Below are 27,176 nucleotides of genomic sequence, written 5' to 3'. Positions count from 1 at the left end.
GTCAGGAAACTGACTAGGGAATTGTCTGATCAACTGTTATCTGATTTGCATTATAATTAAGCAATAGACTGGTGTTTATCATATTCCAGTATACACCTCATTATGCAATTATTTGGCAGAGTAATATCTTCATGTCTAACTCATATTCCTTTTTGAAAATGTGCCTGCCTTCATAGCAAAAACAGACATGAGATGGAAACACAAATCCTAGAAACATACAAAGGACATCAAAGACACCTGGGTACATATAGAGACATTTGGTCCTTTAAAGGCAAAGTTTTGCAATGTTGAAGAGGTGAAGAATGCACACATGTCCCATTCATCTTTTCTTATAATAATTGAGATATACAATGAATTTTATGGAAATAGGCTTTCCAGTTTAGAGAAATATGTAAAAATGTTAGAAGAGTAGAGAATAAAGATGAATTTCAATATTAAATGAAAGCAATTAATATAAAAAATTAAATTGCTCTATGATCTCTGAAAATTGGGTTCATTCTAAACAGACTTGAAGACTTGTATAAAATTAAGAAAAAAAACATGGACTAAGCTGTAAGATCCACTTTTCCTCCTCAATTTGCTTTGTTCCTGACATGAAGAAGCACATTCCTATGTGGTCTGAACAAAATGATGTAGCACTTGGGGAGAAAGATGCATCCCAGGAGACCTGCACTGGAAGCCAGGATGGAGAAGACTTCCATGGCCACCATGAGTTTCCCCTTGGTGCTGTGGTAGACAGGGAGGAAGGTGACCCACACACTGAAGAACACCAACATGCTGAAAGTGATGAACTTGGCTTCATTGAATGTGTCAGGCAGGTTCCTGGACAGGTAAGCCACAGTGTAGCTCCCAAGTGCCATGCAGCAGAGGTATGCCAGGACAGAATGGAAGGCAATAGTTGAGCCCTTGTTGCATATAATAATTATGTAGCCATGTTCAGAGTAAGCATCTGAGTCAAGAAATGGAGGAGAAGTGCTCAGCCAAATTCCACACAGCATAAGTTGGATAAGGGTGCATACAGGAATGATAAGATTAGTAGCTCTTGATATCATTATCCATCTTATCAGTCTCCCTGGAAATGTGATCTTGAAAGCCAGAACCACAGTAACAGTTTTGGCCAAGACTGAGGAGAGAGCCAGAGTGAACAGAACTGCAAATGTGCTCTGCTGCAGGATACAGGTGGCTGTGTTGGGATGGCCAATGAAAAGCAATGGACAGAGAAAACAGAAGATCAGAGTGATGAGCAGAATGTAAGAGAGAGCCTGATTGTTGGCCTTGACAATGGGAGTGTGGTGATACTTCACAAAGACCCCAAGAACACCAGCTGTTAGTGAAGAGAAGCCCAAAGCCAAGTAGGTGAGTGCCTTCCCCAAACGGTCTTCATAGGCCAGAAAAGTCACTGCTTTCTGGAGGCAGTGGTTCTGCTCTGTGTTTGCATAATGACTTTCTGGACACTTCACACAATGATCCATATCTACTCAGGAATTAAAGTTATTGTGAGTCTCTACTCAGGTTCCAGTTTTATCTCAAGCCTCTTCCCAGCACCAGCTCTCTGGCATTTACTGGTTGTTTCAGACTAAAGTAAATCTGTTCTCAATAGTAATAATTAACAAATACTCTCTAATCAATCAATTCAATTCAATACTGCCCATCTTCTGTGTTGGACATGAAGTGAACAAGTCTATCCTTCTCATTGCTATACTTAAATATATTATTAGTTAAGTGATGATTAATATTTTCAATTTACATTGTCACAAATTATTGAATTAAGTTACATAAACCTGATTTGTTCATAGAATCACCTCCTTCTGAATTCCCTTGTGTGATTTTGTCATGTTAGTTAAGTACTTCTTTATATACCCTGAAATTTCTTTCTTTTAGCTTTGTTCTCATACTCAGTATCTAAATTAAACTATTTCCATAGAATTTATTGAATTCTCCAGTGTGTTTATTCTCTGATAGTGCTTGTGAGAATGATAATTATTAGGTTCTTGAAAGATAGAAACACTCCACTTATGAAAATGTTTAATCATTACCAGGGAGAAAGGTCCTATTTTACAGATAGATATAAAACTCTTGTTTTAGTCTTAGTCGGTAATGGAATAATTTTGTGATGCTTCATCTTTGCTAATTTGTGAGTTTCATCTTGAATTCAAATGTACTTATATATTTTCATTAAAATAATACTATCTCATACTTTAATTAAAAGTATTCAATATTTTTTCAAAGTGGAATTTGCAATTTAATTGTTGTTGAAAATTCTAATTAAAAACCTATTAAATTCACCATTTTGCTAGTGTCTATGGAATCTTTTATTCCATTATCAGCATTTTATTTATTTTCTCTAGATGGGCCTTACTGTTGTACTCACACTCTCAAGGCACTATGACTCTACTATATTTTGTGAGTTGACTTCTGTTGTTTCTAAACAGAGCAAGAATGCTTCATATACACAACCCCATATATTCTCAGTGAAAGAACGGGTTACTTAAGTCATGAAAAATACTTTATAAAGATACAAGTAAGATTTTTTTTCAATACATTTACACTTCATTTGATAGGATTTGAGGTAGAGGATTCACTGTTTTGAAATATATAGCATTGATCTGTTACTCTTAAGGAGGACCTGGTTTCAGTTGTAAGCATCCACATGGTGATCAATGCTATCCATGCCTTCATCACCAGGATATCTGAATCTCTCTTCCAACTTTGATGTGTACTAAGCAAGTACATGGTACACTTACATGCATGAAGGCAATACTCAAAGATAAAACAAAATGAATGAAAATCTAAAATAAAACGTTTAAAAATATGTCCACAGTTAAATCAAATTTGACTTTTTTATAACCTCTGATAAATATAGAACTATGACTGAAATTATGATTATAAATGTCTGAAGGATCAAACTATTAAATGTGTGTTCACTGTAAATTGAGTATTCTTTGAAATACATGGAAAGTCAGGAATTTACAAGGTTTAGAGTGTGTGTGTGTGTGTGTGTGTGTGTGTGTGTGTATGTATGTGTGTGTGTCTGTGTAATGCTATGGTGAATAAGGCAGACTACTCTATTCTGAGTATAGTTGTTCTTTGAATGGAACAATGCCAATAATGCATCAAATAAATAAATATTATTTTCAATGGCTGGAGCACCATTTAAACTGGTGTCAAAAATGAACCAAAATACTTTTACTTCTAACTGAAAGAATCACAGGATTTCTCACTACTGTTCCTTCACAGAACTTGTTCATTTGTTTACACCTTTCAGAACACTGTAGAGAGGTGGGAAATATGCCAGGATCACTGACACTTACCTGTCTCATTGGAAATCTCATTATCTGGACAAGGAGTGCAATCATAGCAGCAGACAGGCTTGCCCTCCTGGGGGGATTTTCTGAATCCTGGAACACAGCTCTCACTGCACACAGAGCGAGGAAGCTGAGAAATATTCAAAAGAAAATATTCAGGAATGCACAGTTTTAAAACAATAAAACACTTTTTTTTTAACACTGAACAATGAGATGGCAAGTTTTTATAAATATTTATAGCAGATTCTTGTTTGGATGTAGCACTTCTTTCTAATTTCAATATATTATACCCATGATGATCAATGATCCAAAGACAATAGAAATCTGAACAATTGTGAAAATATAAAAGATAGGGCAAAATAAGAAGTTTGGTCACTGAGTCTTGTATAAATGGGCTGCTGTAATGGCATGGGGATACTAGTGTGTACTCCCTCATAGCTGGAGTAAGCAGCTTTTTTCCCCCAATGGTCATGCTTAATTTATACTAGTCAATCTCACAGGTTTTAGAATTACCACATAAAATAGTCTTTGTGAATCTCTGTGAGCAATGACCCACATTAGGGTAATTGAAGCAAGAAGACATACTCCACCATTACATATCACTATTTGATTGGCTGTTGTTAAGGACTGAAATAAAAAAAAAAGAGATTTGAAGTGCAGTGTTGACATCTATCTACTACCTGACTGAAGATATAACATGACTCACTTTCACAGATTTTTGCCAATGTGATAACCTGAATCATTATAAACTGCTCGTGACAAATGTGATCCTATAAAGTCATTGCTATTATGTCAGCATAGTTTTGTTGTTGTTGTTGTTGTTTGACAAATTGCTTTCTCTCCCTTTTTTTTCAGGAAGACATGTATGTAAACCTTGCACATGTGCCTTCCATACTATTGTGCATTACTACCTGTCTGAAATCAAATGACCATGCACTGATATTTTTAATCTGGCAGTCCAATTACTAGATTTGTCAAGTTGTTTCAGGACAAGAATGAAATCTTAATAAATAGACACTGTATTTATTACTGGAAATAAGTGCCCACAGGAAAAAAGTATAGAAAAATAAACAATCACATTACTCAGAATAATGCAATAAAAACTTCCTCATATTGCAGTCATTTTATGACTAAAGAGGGACATTCTGTAAGGAACTAACTCTCATTTTATCCACAAACAAATGTTTATTGACATAGAGATCAAAGCAAGGAGTTAAGATCCAGCCCACCTCTGCAAATCCTGTGGCCCACTGTAGCATATGGTCAGACAAAATGAGTTCCTGGCCCTGTGGAGCTTTGGGAGAAAATGTTCCAACTTTCATCTTTTGTCTGAGACCATCTGGAAAATTCCAGATGTTGAGAATATCATATTCTGTTTCTAATTTCTTTTGTGAGTCCAAAACCATAAGTTTACCAGCACCATTTTTATAATGGATATTCTTGAGATAAGGGTGAAGCTATAAGAGATACAGAATTTCATGATGAATTTATTCCCAGAAAATCAACAGAACCCAATGAAGTAATGGGCTTATTGTTCTAAATCCCTGATAGGAATTGTAAGCTATATCAAGCTATAAACACTTTAATAGATGAAGATTAAAAATGAATATATCATAATGTTTCTTGTTAGCTAATTTCAAAAGAACGAATTCATACACATACACACAAACACACAATAACAAGCAAACAAGAAAAATGATTTATTCAATGTTGTATTGTGGTGATGTATTATGTCCCACAATATATTGTGCATCCTCATGAACTTTATCTGAGGATTAGAGGAAAAACCCATCTACTATAGTAAACATAGAGGTCAGGAAATGGTGCTCATGCCTTTAATCCTGTCACGAGGGAGGTACAGATCTGTCTGGAACTTTGTGAATTCAAAGCTACCTTGGGGAACAGATGAAGACATAGTGACACATGCCTTTAATGTAACCATAGAGATCTGTAGGTCTGTACAGAGAGACAGGAAATGATGTAGCTGGGCAGGTGGAGAAAGGAAGTGAGATACAGAACAGAAATACATATAGGTGTGGGTATACAGGAAGTAGGTCTCTTTGGCTGAGGGTCTCCAAGTGGTAAGAACATTGCTGAATTCTTTCTGCTTTTCTGATCTCTTGCTTTTAACCCCAATTTCTGGTTCCAAGTTTTTTTATTAATGAGACTTTTAGTAATCAATGAATGTTGATTCAAGAAAATTTCCACAATAGTAATCGACTCAAAGTTTCACTTTGTAAGTTGGGGAGTTAATGTCCAAAATGAAATAAAATGGTCAATTAGGAATCATAACATTACTTCATAATTGGAACTTTAAGGATCTAATAGAATTTGACAATTAAAGATATAGTTCTCCTATTTCTCTTCTGCAATATACTTAGACATAATGGGGTTTCAATTGAGTATAGAATCATAAGAAGATTCTGAGTCAAAGTGTAAGACAAAGCAGATAATGACATACAATTAATCTTTATGGCCACCCATTCAACCTGAACAATGACACAGTGTCTGCAAAGACTTCTAGACAATGAATTACAAACAGTCTCTCAGGTGTTTTTTGGTAAAACCCGCCAGAGTGTAAAATCATGTTTTGTTTGCTTTTAGGAAACCTCAGTATGTCACAGTGTGTTTAATAATATATACAGAAAGAGAAATTACCTCCCAAGGATAGATTATTTCCTCCCCATTTTCATGAGGGTGAATTTGTACTTGCTTCAGAGTCATCTCATGGAGACTGTGAGCCACAGCATATACAGAATTATATACATTGTAACTCTCTTCAGTCATCTCCATTTCTAAAGCATTTCCAGGCAACATTTCCAAGGAAGCATTGGGTAGACAGTTATCCAAAATTTTACAGTCAGGTCCAGAAAATGAGCAATTGAAATATATGTTCCACAAAAGAGCAAGGATATAGTCTTCTGGGTATTTGGAAGGCCTGTATGTCTGGATAAACTTCCTAAAACCAGAAATTTCAGCATGGTGTTGTGCAAAAATGAAACTACCATGGAATGGATCAAATATGAAATAAGGAGAACCATTAGTTATATCCCATTGTGTCTTAATGATCCAGACTTTCCAAGTAATTGAATGTATTTGTATATATAATATTAGATAATATAAATAGTGAGTGACATCGTGAAGGAAAACAACATTTGCAGATGATTTCTGGATATTTCGATGAATTGATCTGGTTTCTAAGTATAAGTAAACCTGGCTGTCCAGAATCATTTCTACAAAAGCCACACACACTCTGTTCCTGTCCATCTCTCTTCTCAACTGTGATAAAATCTCAGCCCCATTGTGGTCATCTGTGAGAACCAGTCCCACCCAGGTCCAGTTGAAATGAACCATCAAAATGACAATGCCACGGGACAGAGACATGTCCTTTTGTGCTGTCTGGTAGAGAGAAGAAAACTGGACTCTATCACTTAGCATAGTGTCAAATGGCCCAAAAGTAATCTGAAGGAAATTTCAAATAGGAAACAAAAGTCATAACATTCACATAGAATAAAGCTTTAAACCTGAGATGACACTTTATATTGGTATAGACTACATTCTTCTCATGGTATTTTAAACTCACATCTTGTTTCTAAAGATATTTATGGGGATTTCTCGCAAGACACAGAGTTTTATATACACACACTACAGGCTTGAGCATCTTCCTCTTCTCTATCTCAAGAGAAATATTTGAGGACAGATGACCAAATACCTGATTTATTTCTTTGATAGATGAATGTCACAGCTTCACCTCTTACATTGAAATCATCTCAAATGTCTGAAGTTTAAATGGGTTTCTTGTACCACCCTCCTGGCCATGTTCCTCACCTGTGGATATTTGTAGAGGTTCAAAAGTCTCCCAACTTGTACAGATGTTTCCCATTCAGTTCCTGTAAGTAAAGCAGCAGCCTTGTTTTTTCTTCTACATGTGTAATTGGGAATGTTTATTCCCATTCCTGTGAGACAAAAAAAACCTTGCTGCATAATATCCCGTAGATTGTTTTCTACATTATAGAGCTCAAATCCTAGAGATGTGTTGGGTAAAATGTGAGTGTTCCTGTTGATCTCCTCAATGGCAAATATGAAGGCCAAAGGAAACTGGTAGCTCCTCAACTTGAATCTGCAGAGAAAGATTGTGAATATTCATGGTGTGGACTCATATCATATCTAACAGTACGATGCTGGAGTACATTGCAGATGATATGGTACCAATGTCTTTTTTACCTCCAATGTTATGGATCTACAAACAAAAATTTTTGTCATGATGGGGACTTATTTGAATGCCATGGTATATAGTAGGCGATGGTTTAATTATCTAAAAGACTTGGGTGTGTCTAAAATTTTCTGACAGGTACCTGGACCTACACTAATATTTACCTTGGCATCTCTAGTATGTGGGAACACAAATAAAACCCCCTATTTTTTATACGTTAGTGATATAATCAGCTGATGGAGACTTCCAAACTTAAAGGCTCCCCGTTCAGTAATATAAAAATCCCATCTCCCCCATACCATAATCATTCTGTCTGTACAAAGATGGAGAGACTGCTGCCTTTCACTTGTTTTAATGAAGAAGCAATAATGTTTATGGGAATGTCTGCCAATATTGAAAGTATCAATCCCAAACAACCTTGGATATGAACCTGAGAGTGTTTAGGAGTCCAGCATCAAACCACATATCTTTGAACAACCTTCCCTCTCTTCCATGCCACCTCCCTCTCCTTTCTCAGACTCATACAATGAAGAGCAAATGACTGAGTAAACTTCCTGTAGTTTAACAGTCTATAGTCATAACTTGAATCTCCTGGGCTACTTTGTGGCAAGTTTTTGCTATTTCTTCCATCTGCCTGCATTTTTCTTTATTCATTCACTATGTTCTTACCTCCCACACAAAGTGGATTACACAACAACTTTGAATGCCCTGATACAAGTAATTACATTATCCTGGAGCTGAGTTCACTTGAACAGAATATATGACCTGGTTTATTGCACACATGAATTGAGGATCCTCATCAAGATGGAAGCAACCATTTGACTTGGAGGTTAAGTTTCCATATGATATCATAAAGCAAGCATATTCAATGTAACTTCTTGGGACAGTCCAAAATGGTGACCACTGTTAAATGTCATTGTCCCATTGAGTCCAATAGGATTCACACACCCATATTATACATGACCATGGAGAAAATATCAGACCTCTATGGTCTTTATTTTGTCATTATTAATGTTTTTCCTTTACTTTGTTTTAACATTAATAGGTTATTAGAGAATAAAATTACTAGCTTCTAAAAAGATCCTTGTTAAAATCACAAAACTCAACATTGATTCTAAGGATAAATTGCCATGGGAGAGACAAACTGTAGCTAGGAAAGTGTTTCTATGGTAGGCTCTACTGGGTCTCACTGCTGATTCTGACTGGTAAGTCCAAGTCATTTTCCTCTAACTGAGGTAAAATGTCCTTTGACCCTCATGCTTGTTTGTTATCTGAATGTCTGCTCTTGTTTCTGCTCAAACTCTCAACATGTTGAATAAAGATCCCTCTGACTGAGATTTTTCTTTTACAATGAAAAAGATAAGCATTTAATCTCAACAAACAATAATCATATTTTTTTTTTTTTTACAATTCGTCTTTTATATTTTTTATGTACAGACTGTCCACATGAAATTATGGTTTGTTTTTCACATCAGGTCTTTAATTACAAAATGGTTCTAAGTAAATGCTCCAGAAAAGAATAATGGTTGACTTGGCCCTAAGATATTTTGTTCATAGTAATACTCAACTTAAAACAGAAAACCTTAAATAAAATATGTATTTAATCAACCTGACCACATAGCTAAAATATATAGAACTGGCTATGTTCCTGCACACTTCTTTGGAATAACTAACCTGAGATTCTCATGAAAATTTAATGTGTACTTTAATTCAAAGAGATATGGAATAATACAATTCTAGTCAAAATGTATCTCCTTGATGCTTATTCCAGCTCTAGTTCTACAATATGGTTCATTGCACTTAAGGGTACCAATTACATTTATGATATTATTGTTCCTAAACCAGGATATGTTTATCATATTGGAAATTAGACCTCATTTATGATCAAATTAGTGATATGTGTTTTCAAATGTGACATATATATATATATATATATATATATATATATGAATGTGTACAGAGAAATAAATATTTTAATGGTTCTAAGTAAAGTTCCCAGGAATATATAAATATAAAATTTTAAACCTAAAATTAAAGCAGACAGTCATCAGCTCAAAAGTTTAACTTCTAACCATGACTCTCTGCTTATAGCCAGCTCCTCTGTCAATAGCCAATGGTTAACTTTTAAACTCATTGCCCCTTATAGTCAACAAATGCATGGACCAAAGTTAACTTCTAATAGTTGTTTCTATGTGACTTCTAGTATGTATCTCATGCTAGATTGCTGTGGATATCCTTCTGTATGCTGTGAATGTATTGCTCTAATTGTTTAATAAATAAAGTGCTGATTAGCCAGTAGCCAGGGAGGAAGTATAAGTGGAACAAAGGGAGAGGAGAATTCTGGGTACAAAAAGGCTGAGTAAGAGAGAAGCTGTCAGTCGCTGCCATGAGAACCAAGATGTAAAGGTACTGGTAAGCCATAAGCCATGTGACAAAGTATAGAGTTATAGAAATGTGTTAATTTATGATGTAAGTTCTAGCTATCAAGAAGCCTCAACCATTAGGCAATACAGTTTTAATTAATGTATGCCTCTGTGTGTATATTTGGGTCTAAGCAGCTGCAGTCCAGGCAGGTCTGGAGATAACTCTAGCTACAGTTGATGTTTCTACTTGACTCCTATCATGAACCCTGTGCCTGATGTTTACTTTTGCTATAAAAAGTGGGATGAAACCCTCCCCCTTTATCACAGCTTCATAATCCCAAACTCTGGCTGTGGTCTCAGGTAACTGATAAACTTTGTCCCCTACAGAAAATTTCTTTTGTTTTTCTTTGATTTTTTTTCTAGAATAAAGTATGCTTCTGGTTTAATAGACTTTGCTGTTCGGTACCCCATTATATTATTATGCTACACTGGAACCAACAATAACAATATTTCCCAACAATAAAATATCATTAAAACAAATAAAAGAATCAATATGTGTTTGAAGATCCAACACCGTGATTTTGTTAAATCTCTCAAGTTAAACAACAGTTACCTTCATACCTTCAAATGAAGAAAAATGGCCTTAGAGAGACATCTTAATAGTTAATACAACTTGAAAAAATAAGAAGCTGACTTGACAATATTTTTTAAATGTGGGAGGTAGATACTATTTATGAAATGACAAATTATCTTCGTATGTACTAAGTAAAGAATTTTCAGTGTGATCAGATCTGGGTCATCACACTGTCATCAGAAAGACCTTACTTATTTTCTGTAAGTAAGCCCTATGAAATCATGGGTTCCCAATAGTGAACTTTGATAGAATGAAACTTGTTATCAATAAGAACTTAAAGAGAAGGGATAGATATAACTTGAGCACCTCTCATTGTATGAATGTTCTCACAATACATAGTAAATTTATTTGACAAACCTCCTATGTCTCATGCTCTGTTCATTTGGTTATTAATTACATGAAAAGGATGTAGGATTGTGTGTCCACTTGTAAAAGAGTGTACTTGTAGCTTTGTGCATTTCCTGAAATTACTCCCTAGCCCAGACTGGCCTTGAACTCACAGAGATCCACCTGGCTATGCCTCCTGAGTTCTGGAATTAAAGGCATGTAACAACACCACGCAGTTGTTGAAATTTCTAACCCTGGTATTTATCTTGATAGCCTCCATTATGTACTCAAAGACAATATGTTTACATGTAAAAGTTTAAAGTTAAAAAAATTATTCATTGATTAGTAATGCACACAAAATAATAACTACACTGGCATCGGAGATGAAATAAATCTTAATGAACACATTGCAAATAATAAAAACATGTAAATAGAAAAAATAATACATTGATTGAATTTTAAAGCTGGTACAAGTGTATTCATCCTATAGCATATTATGCACAAATTCAACAAACACTCTCACACACACATGCATGAAAAGACAGAAAAGAGAATCTTCTCATCATGAAGAAATGGTTAATAATTTGGAGAAATGTATATCTAGTTATATAACATTTAAATAACTGTAAACTTATAATGAAAACAATAAATAAAATTAATATTGAAAAATGTATTTAAATTACAAGAAACAATAAAAATTAAAAACAAAAAATGATAAAACATTATTCACAGTGATAGTAAATCTTCAAGACTGAGTGCAGTTTTTTGGAATGAGACCAGAAGTGGAATTCTGTTTCATATGTCATTTTGCTTCACCTTTGAAAGTTTGATGAGCCTCCAGAATGTTTTCCATAACATCTCTGTACATTTTAATGCCCACCAACATCAAATGATTTCTCTTTGCCAAAAGATTTTCAAATTCTTATGGTTAGATTTTTTGATGATAACCATTATTCCAGGGTAAGCTGGTACTTATAGATATTTGTAATTACCTTTAAACCCTAATGGTACAGCCAAATTTTTTTAAGCAAGGAGGAAAATGAGCAGTTGAGGACAAACAGCTTACACAACAAAGGCAGCTGATCGGCTGGGTATCAACATACAAGACAGTGCATTGCATAAGAATCATTTCAAAATGATCACAGTCCTTAGCTTAAAACATGAAACACTAAATGTGATAGAAGAATAAACACCTAATAATTGTCAACCATTAAGGTTGGCAAGAACTTATTGGAGAGAATAACATTGTTACACCAAATACCTTAGATATCAGAAATATTACCATACAAAATGAAGATACAACTAACAAAACTAAACAGAAAAAGTATTCTGTACAGCTAAAAAAAAAAATATCATCAGTACACCACATAATGGGAAAAAACATGCTTCATTTTTTTCTTTAGACGTTGGACTCATGTCCAAAAGTTTCAATTAATTGAAGAAGTTGTAAATCAAGGAAATAAAGCCTACACCAACAAATGGGTAATTACATGAACAGAACTTGTACAAAAGAAAAATACATATAGCTAGTACCTACTTTAAAAAGTTTTCAACAACAATGATCATTAGATATAGGCAAAACTAAAAACAAAACAAACAAACAAACAAAAAACCCCATAAAACCTACACATTGATTGTTGCCAGTATTTTGAGTAGAGTAAGGATTGTTTCAAGGTACAGATGAGCACCAAGAGACTAAATACAAACATGCCCACTATGGATTTCTGAATGTTTCCCATTTCACATCATTTCCTTTGAAAAATCAAAAAAATGCAATATGGTAGAAATTCAGATAAAATGATAATATGAGTGACTGGAAAAATTAATGGGTGGTAAAACCATTACTATTTCAGGGAACCTTAAATGACATTATTAATGAGGTTAAATAGATTAGACATAAGCAAATGTTATGTCCTTTAATGTGAAATATTATGTTAAATATATAAATAAGATGTTTATTGCAAGAAAGTAGCAAATTAGAAACATTATGAAGTCCAAACTATAAGGAAGATATTCTTTGTAAAAATGGAAATCTTCTCTAAGGCAAAGGACACTGTCAAAAGGACCTAATAGCAGACTACAAAAGAGAAAGTATCTTCAAAAACTGTATATCAGGGGGCTGATTTCCAAAATATATTAAAACTCAGGAAACTAGACATTGAGAGACCAAATAATCCAATTCAAAAATAGGGTAGAGACCTAATCAGAGATTCTCAACAGAAGAATCTCAGATGGCTGGGAATCACTTAAAGAAAAGTTCAACAGCCTTAGCTATCAGACAAAGGTAATCAAAAGAACATTGGTCTTCTAACTTACACAAGTCAGAATGACTAAGATAAAAAATCTCTAGTGACAACTATTCCTGGTGAGAATGTGGATATATATGTTTATCTTTTAAATTAAGACCTTATGAGGGTAAAATAAAATTATACAATAAGACACATAAATATAATTGCAATAGAATATATTCCTGGTCACATATTCAATGTGATTTTTGTTATGATTATCAGAAAAAAAAATACTTGTGTGGATCCAATCAAAATGTGAGGAGGATCAAGTAAGAGGGCAAAAGACAAAACAAACTCACTTTCCATATTCAGTCACATAGGCACATTCATGTGAATGGATTTCTGTCACCATATTTGCTATTTCAATTTCAGAGTAAGCTGTTTCCCTGATCATGTTTCCTGTTCTATATTCCAGGGCTGATAACTTGGCACTCCATCCAGGTTTCAGCATAAACACAATTGTTTTTCAAGGACCTGAATGTATTTTCACTCCTAATTGTCTATCTGCTGACTCTCATCCTATATCTTGCTTTCTCCTTTTCTTTTCACAGGGTTTTATTATAAGTAGAATGCAAGCTATCTTCCTCCATTTGAGAACTTAATAGGTGGATTCTATAGCTACAAAAAGGTCTGCATGGAATAAAACAAATCTTACATCCTTCAAAATTATTCCTACATAGACATTTCGCTCCAGAAGAATCCTCTCAATTCTATCATTTTGTCTGCTAATACTCTCTAATCCTACAGGCATCAACCTAAGAAACAGCACTCAGAGGTCATCAACATCTACTCTATGTGCCTTACAGAACAAACACATACTAGTTGTAAACAATTAGAAAAAACTATAATGAAATAGAATGGTGTAAAATTAACAGAATCTAATAGATTACTAATCAAAATTATAGATATAAATTGTAAGACATTTTGAAATCATTTTAACAGATGAAGTCCCAAAACCAAATTTTCATATTCTGACTTTCATAACAACAGTTGCTAACCCAGGAAGTCCCACTCACTCTACCATCACACAGAGACTCTCTAGTGACTGCAATTTATGGCATTATTTCCTCCCCAAGTAGAAAAACTACAATTTGGAAATTGCCAAAAACAATGTGTCACCTTTTAAAAAATACTCTGTAGAGAAAGCCATGAAAATATCCCTCACCTGAAAAGCTAAAGGCAAGGCAGAGGAATGTAGACAGATTCAGCTTATGAAGAGTATTAAAAAAGATGAATTAAAACAATCTTTTCTTTCTTTGAGAGAAGAAAAAAGACACACCTGAAAAAGTTTTGTGAGTAGAATGAAGGGAATGACAGGATGGGAAATTAAAGATAAATTCATGTAAAACCAAACTTACTTGAGGACAATGAAATCTGTTTTCTGAAAAGGAATAAATTTTAAAAGCACTTACTGTATTGTTGATTTATCTTCACATTTAAAGTATTGTATTTTTGTGCAATAATGATTAAAAAGTGTAAAAAGTGCAGCAATCATCACATGTCCATCACTATATAAAGGACTTAGTGACTTTAAATTGCATTGAAAATCATTAAATGAACACGAAGGAACAAGAGTTTCAAGGAGCAAGAAAAGAAAAATCCAAGAGAACATTATGAAACAGTAGTGTCTACCACACTGTAAACATTGGGGATACAGAGCTGAATGTTTTCAGCAGCTACATATAGGGATCATGTTTTTGTGAGCAGAAGAGTTGGTAATATTTTTGGTGATTAAAGTCATTACTCTAATCACATATATTTTTGACAAGCCAACTTTTTTTATACTCCATGGAGAATTTTGAACAATTTTCTTCCCTGAGACTTCCCATATGAGACCCTGCACTCAAGATAAAAACAAGCTTTGAAAAATGTTTGTGAATTTTCTTTAACCACAAGCCCCATGACTGAAAGAGTAAAGAACATCAAGACCCCAGGGATGATACCTCTTGAATAGCCTTGGCAATAGTTTCATGAGACAGTGACTCAGTATGATGCAAAGACCATGCAAGAGAGGATGCCAAGGGGATGAGACAGGAAACATCCTGGAAATGTTCCAACCAGACTTGGCTCATTGAAAATAAGTGGGACATCCTGATCTTTAAAACTGATTATTGCCTAAACCAATCAAACTTGCCAATGTTCTGGAGGAATCTAAAATCACTTTTTCTACAAATCTGTCTGCCTACCAATATTTCTTCCATGTCCCCCTATATCTCAAATGTTGTCTCTACCAACTCTGGGAATCTGATGGGCTAAATTTGTGAATTCCAAATTAATGGCTCATTCAATGGTCAGATTATGTTTTCTATTAATATTTTGAACGCAGACCTACTGTGCTATTGTGTGTTTATTCAATGTTGAATTGTTCAGGTGTTATAAAATCCCAATCCCTCCCTACATCCAGAGAAAAGATTCAGAGACTGTTTATGTTTTCTTTAATGGTGTGTATTGAATACACCCCTTCCATTTTCACTAAATAAATAAATTAGATAAAGCTTGTGTACTCGGTGCATCATGTATAAAGTGTTTATTCATAATACCTTAAAGAATGTTAATCTTAGGAGCAGAGAGTGCTATAATTGTAAATTTCATTTCACCTGCACAAATATACCAAACATGTTAGCTACAACTTCACATTGGCTCCATTTTACTATATAGAACCTAAGTGGCTAAGTTGAATATAGCAGCTAGCTTCTAATGTGAGTACAGCCACATACTTCAATGTTCATCCTGAACAAAAGAACTAGTTCTGAAAACAGTGACAGTTACTGTCATGGGAGCCTCCAGTTTCATTATCTTGACAAAGTTATAAGTGACTCTATAATGTTTCTCCCAGATGGCTATGTTACACATCTAATCTATGATACCTGTGACTTTGGATTGAAAACATGTGATTTTATGAATTTATCAGTATGGATAAGGTCATTACTGTTGGACCTGATGTGGCTGGAAATACCAATAGCCAAGATGGAGAACATGGAAGCCAGAACAGCTGAGAATTCATGATCTGTCTCTCACAGAAACCTAGTCTCTTTCTTTAGATGTTCAGAGTATTAGCAGGGCCAGGGAAACCTTCAGCTTGAATTTCTGTGTTTCAGATGTATGGGAGTATATGGTGATGTATTATGTCCTCCAATATATTGTCTTACAATAAAATTTACCCGAGGATCAGAGGAGAAAGCTAGCCACTATATTAGCATAGAAGTCAGACAATGGTAGCACATGCATTTGGTCCTTTCACTTGGGAGGAAATGATTTGTCTGGATCTCTGTGAGTTCAATGCCACACTGTGAAAAGAGCCAGACACGGTGATGTAAGCCTTTAATTCTAGCTCTAACCATAGAGATCTGGAGGTCTTTACAGACAGGTAAGAAGTGACAGAACTGGGTAGAAAGATAAGTGATGTAGCTGGGCTAAGAGAGCAAATAAAACAAGACAAAAAGGCATAAAAGTTTGGACAGGACATAGTTTGTGTTGCAAGCTGTAGAGTTGTTGAGGTGAGGTTAGCTGTGGCTTTCCCTATTCCACTGATCTCTCTCAGACTTTAACCCCAATTTCTCTTTCTGAGATTTTTATTTAATAAGACCGTTTAGCAATTTGTCTACAGGTGAATATATTTCTCTTGTGTTAAAACACTTATTTTTTGGTGTAGTTTTGTAACATTAAAAGAACAAAGTACAATGTACTAGATGGGTGGCCTGTCTCAAATCTTTTTTCAGGAAAGAGTCTCCTGGGTAACTAAGAACAAGCCATATAATTCTCCTATGTGAATGATGAATTTTTGTTCTCATTTTTATTTTATTGTCTCTTACTTGATATTTCATATTATCACTAGGAATCTATGCTTGTGATCTGTCCCATGTATGTTTAACTTACAATTCATGTCATTATGATAGAAAACAAAACACCTTTAATTTTTATTAGACTGGGGAAAACAAAGTAGACATTCATATGAGAGAGATTGGGATGTGGAACAATGACCCTGAGTCAGGCTACATCTGAGTTACCATTACTCTGTATTTTAATTAGCTTATAAAGTAATGGGTTCACTTAGAACACTTCTGCAGGAGGTTGGATTTTATTTGTTCTCTTCCCCAGTTTCTATCATTTAGACATCATTGGAATACCCTTCTGCCTCATTCTACCCACATCCTTCCATTTGTAATGTGTCCTGTTTCCAGTTTTTTTTTTCTTTAAAGCTGTGTGCTCTTCCCTAGGGGAGACCATTTCTGCAATCAGAATTCCTTACTTACTATTTCTCCCTTTGAATTTTACATAACAACTTCTCGTATACCGATCAGGACTTTAGGGAGATTTTGATAATATTTTTAACTCAGGGTCTCTGGGTGTTAGTTCTAAAGTAGATGGTCTTTCTGGCACCATGAATATAAATTCTAGTATTTTAGAAGATTCTAGGACAACAAGTCAGAAATTTGTTTACCATGACAGATGTTAACATTTTTTAGGTGCTCTATCGCTCTTTGGAGGAGCATTAAGTTAGATGGGAAATTATCATGTATTACCATAATATAGATTCCTAGACATATATGCATTTTACCTATTTTTGTATAGAAAGTTAATAGTGTGATTCCTCTTTAAATTGTCACATTTCCTGTCATTTAGCCCTCCTTCATCCCCCTTCTGCATTTACCTCCTTCCATATTCCAACTAAAGTCACCCCATCCTGTTTTGTCTTTGCTCTCTGGTGTACTGCTCTGATTTTTATTTCCCACACACCCTGCTGTGGTTACTTTCTCTTTTTCTGATTTCTCAATTGCTTCAAATCATGTATTCATATTAAAGATATAGAACTAAGACCCAAAGAAAAGGGTATTGAATAAAGTAGTACAGGATGTAATTTGAATACACAAGACACTTGATTTGAAACCCATCACAGTCATGACAAAAGGCCAAAAGGCCAGACATTTTCAAAACTTATGTCAATAGCTTAGAAACATGTCTCCAAAATATCACAGGCTGGAAAAACCAACATTAAGCAAAAACCATAAAACAGTATGACATCATTGTAATTAGGAATACCAATCCCTCAATAAATATCAACAAATACTAACAATCCTATTGTAAGTAGCTCATGATCAACAGGGCAGCAAAGATGTCACAGTACTAGGGAAATGAGAAGTCAACATTTTATCACCTGTTTTTGTGAAGGATTATTTTTACTTTATCAAATTATGTTGAGCAAAATGCTGAACAAATCTCTGTAGATATATTGAAAGTAATTTACTGATCAACAATAAGCCACTGTGTAAGAGTACATGCGAGTTAGACAACCAACCCTCAAATAATAACACAGAGACTTATTAATTATGAAAAATCAGCCTATAACTTAGGCTTTTTCATAGCTAGTTCTTATACCTTATGTTACCCATTTCTATTAATGTACACTTCCATTTGGCTTGTGGCTGTTACCTCTCCTCCTTCATATCTTGCTTGTTCTGATTCCGAGTGTCCTCATCCTAGAACCAAAAGCAAACACAGACTATAGTCCCCACTCTTTCCTTCCTCTTCATTTTATCTCTCCAAATTTATGGCCAATTCCACTCAGCTAGTCACTTGATTTAAAGTATAACTTTATTAGGTAGTCTCTGGAGTGTCACAGTGTGATCAAACATCTTACCACATCAACCCACAACATCTCATGCATTGTAATTTCAATTACTTGAGACTACAAAAGTAAAGCAAAAAAAAAAATACCTATTCTCGTTAGGTTGCTGTTTTCCAAATTTATTTTTACATTGTAATCTTAATTATTTATACTAAAGTAATTAAATATTCCAGTATTTAATATCCAAACAAATAGGTAATATATTCTAAACACCCAAAACAGTGATCTCAGGCTTACCTAGCATGAACAAAAGCTTCTTTTTGGAGCAGATAATGACTAATACAGAGACAAAAAAAGTGAGAAAATTATATTGAGTAAGTTAGGAGAATGGTCAGTCTTTTTGTTTGTTTGTTTTGTTTGTTTGTTTTTTCGAGACAGGGTTTCTCTGTGTAGCTTTGCTCCTTTCCTGGAACCAGGCTGGCCTCGAACTCACAGAGATCCGCTTGCCTCAGCCTCCTGGGTGCTGGGATTACAGGCATGTGCCACCACTCCCTGGCTAAGAATGGTCAGTCTTAAGTGCGACAATTACTTCACATTGTGTCCACAAAAGCTCCTGGACCTTTGTAAAAGTATGGAAAGATGGTCAGAGTTTGTGGTGTTTACTTTACTGTAAGAAAACAGTTTCTTGGTACACAAGAAGGCAGTTGAGCATATGAACTCACATTAAGTGTGACAGCATGCACAAGCCTAATGCAACCATCTCTGTATTAAGATAAAAGGTAGCAATAAAGACATAACACTAATTTTCTTAAGAAAAATACCCCTAACGTTGAAGTAATTGTAAATGGTTTTAGTAAATAAGAAACACAGAGCCCAATACAGAGGAAATAGTCAGAGAGATCAAAGCAAAATCCATTACTAGCTTTAGTTTACCACTAGCAGTAGCTTTCCCAGAGAGTGGTTTTTCATGCCTGACTTGTGTTTTTATTGACTTTTTGTTCTGCCTTCTCATTGGCTCTAAACACAGCTGCATGACTTCCTCATCATTGCCTGTCTATAAAGACTTCCAGATCTCTATGGTTGCTACTCGGATTAAAGGCTTGTGTCACAACACTTGGCTATGTCATTGACCACACAAAGACTCTGCCTGCCACATGATTGAATTAAGGGTGTGTGATCCCTGACCTCAAGCTCTACTATAGAGCAACCATAATAAAAACAGCTTGGTACTGGCATAAAAACTGACATGTGGACCAATGGAATTGAATTGAAGACCCTGACATTAACCCGCACACCTATGAACATATATTTTTGACAAAGAAGCCAAAAATGTACAATGGAAAAAAGAAAGCATCTTCAACAAATAGTGCTGGCATAACTGGATGTCAATGTGTAGAAGGCTGCAAATAGATCCATATCTGTCACCATGCACAAAACTTAAGTCCAAGTGGATCAAAGACCTCAACATAAATCCAGTTACTCTGAACCTGATAGAAGAGAAAGTAGGAAGTACTCTTGAACACATTGGCACTGGAGATCTCTTTCTAAATATAACACCAGTAGCACAGACACTGAGAGAAACAATCAATCAATGGGACCTGTTGAAACTGAGAAGCTTTTGTAGAGCAGAGGACACAGTCAATAAGACAAAGCAGCAGCCTACAGAATGGGAAAAGGTCTTCACCAACCCCACATCTGACAGATGGCTGATATCCAGAATATATAAAGAACTCAAGAAATTAGACATCAAAATGCCCAACAATCCAATTAAGAAATGGGCTATAGAACTAAACAGAGAATTCTCAACAAAGGAAGCTCAAATGGCTGAAAGACATTTAAGGAATTGCTCAACATCCCTAATTATCTGGGAAATGCAAACCAAAATGACTCTGACATACCACCTTACACCTGTCAGAATGTACAATCATGTTTTGTGTGCTTTTATAAAATCTCATATGTCATAGGACTATGGATAAAATATACAGGAAAAGACAGTACCTCCCAAGAATAGGAACTTACCTCCCCATTTCCATGTTGGTGATTTTGTACTTGTTTGAGAGTCATCTCATTGAGACTGTAAGCCACAGCACACATACATTTTAACTCTCTTCAGTCCTATCAATTTCCCAAACATTTCTAGCCCACATTTCCAAGGAAACACTGGGTAGACATTTATCCAAATTTTAAAATTATGTCTAGAAAGAGAGCAATTGAAGTGTCTGTTCCTCAAAGAGAAAGATAAATATCTTCTGGATATTTGGAAGAGTTGTATGAATGAAATTTCTAAAATCAGAAACCTCAGCATGTTTATGTGCAACAATTAGACTCCTGTGGAAGGAATCAAACATGAAATAATCAAGAAGAGCAATTAAATCCCATTGTGATTTCATGGCCCAGACTTTCCAATTCATTAAATGTTACCCTAGAGTTAGGATTATACAATGTAAAGATGTGATGTCAAGATAAATGATAACCACCTTTGCAGATGAATTCAGGATCAGCAAGTAAGTTGCTTTGGAATTATAGTAAAAGGAAAACAATTTGTTTGGACATTTTCTACAAAAGGTACACACACACTGTGCCTGTTCATCTCTCTTATCATCTGATAGAATATCAGGCCAGTTGTGTGCATGTATCTATGAGATATAGTCCAACGCAGGTTCTGATTAAATTAATCATAAAAATGACAATGCCATGTAATAGAGATGTGTCCTTACGTGCTGTCTGGTAGAGAAATGAGAACTGGCCTCTAAGGATACTGTCAAATGGCCAAAATATAAGCTGAAAGAAATTTTATATAGGAAACAAGGGAAAACATTGCCATAGAACACAATCTTAGACCTCAGGTGACACTTTGGATTCATACAGACTAATTTCTGCTCATGGTGTTTTAAACTCTCATCTTCTTTCTGAAGATATCTATAGAGAAGTACTCACATGACACATAATTTTTTAAACACCCAGAACAGGTTACAACCTCTTCCTCTTCTCTATCTCAAGCTAAGCACATGAGGTTATGTAACCAAATGCCTTGTTTTTACACTTTGATGGATGAGTAGCACAGGGTCATTACTTTAAAACTGAAAACATCTGAACTGTCTGCAGAATAAAACTGGTCTCTTATTCCCTCACAGTCATGGCCCTCACCTGTGGATATTTGTACAGATTCAGCGGTCTTCCAATAGGTGCAGATGTTGCCCTTGATGCTCCTGTTAATAAAGTAGAAGCCTTCTTCTGCCTTCTACATGCATAATTTATAATCTTTATTTCCATTCCTGTGAGGCAAAGACTAGCTTCCTGTGAAATATTCCATTGATTTATTTGTATATTACAGAGATCCAATCCTAGAGATGTGCTGGGTAAAATGTGAGTGCTCCTGTTGATCTCCCCAATGGCAAATATGAAGACCAAAGAAAACTGGTAGCTCCTCCCCTTGAACCTGCATAGGAGGATTGTCAATGTTTATTAATGGATACTCATATCATACTGTCTAACAGTTATATATCTGTTATAATATTCCATGTTATATATCTGCAAATAATAATTTTTTGTCATCACAGGAATGTTTACAATTTGAATGGCAGGGAATATAATAAGTGATGATTTAATTACCCAAAAGCCTGAGTTGGATCTAAAATTTCTAAACAGTAAAGTTGGCTTGAACTGATATCACTGATAGAATCTTCTGGCGTGAGTTTGAGATTTTGTTATTTGTCCTGTGGCTTTTCAGAGGACCATTGTCTGTTAGTTTGAAGTTTTTTACTTAAATTATTTGTGTGTATTTATATACTGGAATATATATATATATATCCATGTATATTCATCTAGATATTTAATAGTATGGTTCCATATATGCTTTTTCAGACATTCATACTGTAATGTTTTGCTCCTTCCTAGCATACACATGCATACACATGCATACACACATAAACAGTCAGAAAGATAAATTGCATGGGAGGCACCCCTGAAACACATACAGATAAATACAAAGAGATACAAATATACATACACCAGAAAGATAAAAATGAATTAAAGAGAAATATATTATTTGATAATAGTGACACATGGGTGATGGGTGATAGTAAAGGTCAGTATATGTCTCTTACAAGTTGCTAGCTATTAATGTCCAACACCTCAATCTTGTTACCTGTAGAAATAAGCCTCAACCACAAAACCTTTAAAGGGGTGTAACATGTCAAAACTAAATGGAATAATGTTTCACAAAATTTATTATTATAAAAAAAATAAATTTTAGCATAGCCTTTTTTTCATAAAGTTTATTTCCTTCCAGGGAAATTCATATACAGATATGTTTTCCATAATCAGCCTTCATGCCTTTTTAACAATAGTATCCATTTATATTTTCAAAGATTTTTCAATTTTTTGTCAATTACCCATGAATTATTAGACTGTTTTAAGATCAGTTATCAAAATTAAACAGAGAATCATTGCAGAACTCAAACCTACTTAGATTTTTCTTTACTAGTCTCTGCTATAGGTTTTAGAAACTGCCTTCCATAGCATTTTCCACAATTCAGCTCAATCTACATGGCTTTGCTGTGTTTATAACATGCTTTCTACCCCTCAACCAGGCTCTCACTTCATAATCTGAGGTCTCAGTTGTTTAACAAGGTACTTTACAGACATCTTCTGTCTATTACAGTTCTCCACAGAAAGAGGCTTGATTTCTTCCCATGTACAGAAAGTTTTTAAGAGGAAATTGAAAGGACTTTCTGAGATAAATATGAATCACACAAATTCCTTCAGAGCTTAAAAAGTAGTCATTGCTTAAGCCAAATCTCAATGTTGGAATCTGGTTTTAATTGTTTATATTTTAATTGTAAAGTTTAATACATATCTTGTCTTGCTGTTATTGACTATTTATAGTTCCTTAAGTATCAAAAAGAATTATGATCCGGGCAGTGGTGGTGCACGCCTTTAATCCCAGCACCTGGGAGTCAGAGGCAAGCAATCTCTGTGAGTTCGAGGCCAGCCTGGGCTACCAAGTGAGTTGCAGGAAAGGCACAAAGCTGCACAGGGAAACCCTGTCTCAAAAAACCAAAAAAAAAAAATTATGAGAGACAGATGACTAGGATAAAGGCCCACACTAATAAAAATTTCACACACTTACACACTTTTACAGCATTCAGTAGAAAGAGAAATCAGAAAGAGGTTCTCAGTCTCAATGAAGTGCATGTCTTTTACGTAATGGTGATAAGTGATTGAGAAATGGGTAGTGATTGCGGGATTACCCAAAATATGAATTCTTGAAAAATGATATTTTTTAATTTAACAAAAGGGAATAAAGTTAAAAGAGTGGGTAGATAAAAAGTTGGATGAATGGAAAACACAAAAAGAGATATGAGGATGATAGCAAACATGTTACAGTTTGACATATAACATATACATTTATAGTTACAAGAGAAGCTCTGTATAGTTACCTGTACACTATTGCATCTGTTTAACTGTCATTTGAATTTTTGTTTATAAAAATAGGACATAAGTTGGACTGCATAATAATAGCAAAAGTAGTACATTGTGGGGTGATTTGGGACAATATTCTATACAAGAAACAATAATATTATAGTAAAATGTGGTATTCTTCAGAATAAAAGTATTCAAAGAAAATCATGATTAATTAGGGAAACCTAATATCAGACTTATATATAAATGTATTGTATATTAAAGATTGTTATAAAACGCTTAAAATTTAAGGAGTAACTATAAGATTTTGACTCTTTTTGTTAAATCTCCTTGACATAAGAAATCGGTCTTCTCAGAGTCATTTTGATTTGCATTTCCCCAATGACTAAGGATGTTGAGCATTTCTTTAAATGTCTTTCAGCCATTTGAGCGTCTTCTGTTAAGAATTCTCTGTTTAGCTCTATAGCACATTTTTTTAAATTGAACTGTTAGGTATTTTGATGCCTAGTTTCTTGAGTTATTTATATATTCTGGATATTGGCTCTCTGTCAGATGTGGGGTTGGTGAAGATCTTTTCCCATTCTGTCATTTTGTCTTATTGACCATGTCCTTTGCCCTGCAAAAACTTCTCAGTTTCAAGAGGTCCCATTTATTAATCATTTCTCTCAGTGTCTATGCTACTGCTGTTATATTTAGGAAGTGATCTCCAGTGAGGAGCCTCCATGATACTGGACTAGGCCCTCTGGATAAGTGAGACAGTTGTTTATCTTGAACTGTTTAGGGGTCCCCCAGGAAGTGAGACTGGGACCTGTCCTTAGTGCATGAGCTGGCTTTTTGGAACCTAGTGCCTATGCTGAGATATTTTGCTCAGGCTTAATGCAGGGAGGTAGGGCTTGGACCTGCCTCAACTGAACATTCTAGGCTCCTCTGACTCCCCAGGGGATACCTTTCCTTGAAAGAGGTGGGAATGTGGGGTAGGTTTGGGGGGGAGGCTGAGCAATGGGAGGAGGGAGGACAGTGAAATCCATGGTTGATGTGTAAAATGAATAGAAAATCTCTTAATAAAAAAAGAAAGAAATATTCTGCTATACTCATAGACCAAAGTCTGGTATAACCATTACCAGAACAGTTTCATCCAGTAACTGAGAGGAACAGATATAAGGACCCACATCCAAACATTGGGCAGATCTCAGGGAATCCTGTAGATGATGAGAAGAAGGATGAATGAGCCAGAGGGGTAAAAGACACCACAAGTACATGGCCCAAAACACTACTAACCAGAGTTATTAGGGCCCCAAAAACACTGAAGAGATGATCAGGGAGCTTGTATGGCTCTTACCTAGGACCTCTGCATGTATGTTATGGTTGTGTACTATGGTGTTCTTGTGGGACTCCTAATAGTGGGACTAGGCTGGGGGTAGGAGGAGGGAGGAGTGGGGGTATGTGGATAGCATGTGGAGTGAGTAAAAAATTTCTTAATAAAGAAAAATGAAAAGAAAAAAAAACAAGGCAGGGTCACACAGCTAGAACACATGAGTTTCTGCTGAGGAGCCATATAGACTCTGGCTGAAGTTAATGATTATGAAAAACAACTGAATACCAATTAGCCAGACTAGCTTAAATTATTTTAACTTTAATGTTGGGGGATGTATTCACAGGTTTATGAGTGAATCACAGCTGAAACAAAGCTTTGAAAATAACTTAAAATTAGACTAAGACGTTTTTGTCAAATAGCTTTGAGGTGAAAAACCCAAGAAGATAATCCAATGTTTTATAAAGGCACTTAGTTGAATGTGAAACTCTTTAAGGTCAGAGAACAAGAACAGAGCAGCCCAATATTACTAGCTGGCAGAACTTTCTTGCTAGGATTGGTTGTTGACCACAGGTGATGATTAATTTCTTATACCCATTTTTGCCCTCAATCTCTTGATATAAAAAAATATTGACGAGTGGGTATGTACCCTAAAGATTTAAAGTAGAGCTAATTGATTCTTTTTCATACATAAAAGTTTAGGTTTGTGATTCCTTTAAGATTTCTTATAAGATTATCTTTCAAGATAATCAATAAAGTAATCAACCCTTTCTTTGTAACTGTAAAATACAGCCTGCCAGTAAAAGACCTGATTGAGATGAATACCTTGTTTGCCCACAAGGTGAATCTATAACAAGTAGCTTGGGTATGAATATATGTGGATTCTTAGAATAATTTGTTTTATAGCTACAATACATGAAATGTTTAATCCTTTAAGGAAAGAGGAAAACATGCTTTTTTTTTTTACTGCTTGTTTTATATTCATTGTAATCATTCACTTGAAAAACAGAAATGTAACAACATAGTAATTATTATATTGCCTGAAAGATTCTGCTGGGGTATATAAGCTATAAAGGAAAGAATAGAGATAGAGTTAGAGTTAAAAAGGTCTAGAAGGAAAACATCAAGAATTAGAGTTAAAAGGGAATTGTAAAGAATGAGAATTACCAGGAAAATAAAACATGCAAAAGAAAAATTTAAAAAAAGTTTTGATGGAACCCCCCACCCCCAAAATGGGAAATATCTTTACAATGGAAGGATAATTGTCTTTATTTGCTAAAACATTAGGCTGTCTGAAAATGAAGCAGTTACATGAGAGGATTAATGTTGATGGGATGTATGTAACATCAATTACACATATTTGCTTAATTATCCTTATTTTACTATTTAAAAAGAGTCAATTTTAGTGCCCACATAACAGCTTTAGAAAAACCTGTTAATTGAATTATAGAGAAATTCAGACTCAGACGAAAGAATTTAAGGGTGAAATTATTTCAGGATTGCATTATAAGGTTACAGAAAGACAGCCTATTTTCAAACAAAATGAATTTATCTAGTAACCTCTGTGGCCTCAAACTCACAGAGATCTGCCTGCCTCTGCCTCACAATTAAAGGCGTGTGCCACCACTATCTTCTAGAGTATGCAGAAGCTGTGGAAAGGATAAACACTGAAACAATGAATATAGATCAAGAAGGGACAGACAAATTAATCCTTTGCCTCAGTCCTCAGGAAACACCCAGAGGG

At 35.0% G+C, this 27,176-nt stretch overlaps 1 protein-coding gene across 1 annotated transcript; it reads right to left on the bottom strand.

Moving 5' to 3' along the window:
• Positions 1-572: 572 nt before the first annotated feature.
• LOC118572626 (vomeronasal type-2 receptor 116-like) lies at positions 573-13,524 on the bottom strand. The gene is made up of 6 exons (XM_036172351.1): positions 13,430-13,524; positions 7,134-7,425; positions 5,964-6,767; positions 4,535-4,762; positions 3,312-3,435; positions 573-1,474 (listed from the first exon to the last, which is right to left on the bottom strand). The coding sequence occupies exons 1-6, from the start codon at positions 13,522-13,524 to the stop codon at positions 573-575; spliced, it is 2,445 nt and encodes an 814-aa protein (XP_036028244.1).
• Positions 13,525-27,176: the final 13,652 nt, after the last annotated feature.

Source organism: Onychomys torridus, chromosome 22 (genome assembly GCF_903995425.1).
Source record: "Onychomys torridus chromosome 22, mOncTor1.1, whole genome shotgun sequence".
Classification (NCBI taxonomy): Eukaryota; Metazoa; Chordata; class Mammalia; order Rodentia; family Cricetidae; genus Onychomys; species Onychomys torridus.
Note: the sequence above shows the minus strand (reverse complement) of the source record. Positions and strands in the feature narration are given on the sequence as shown.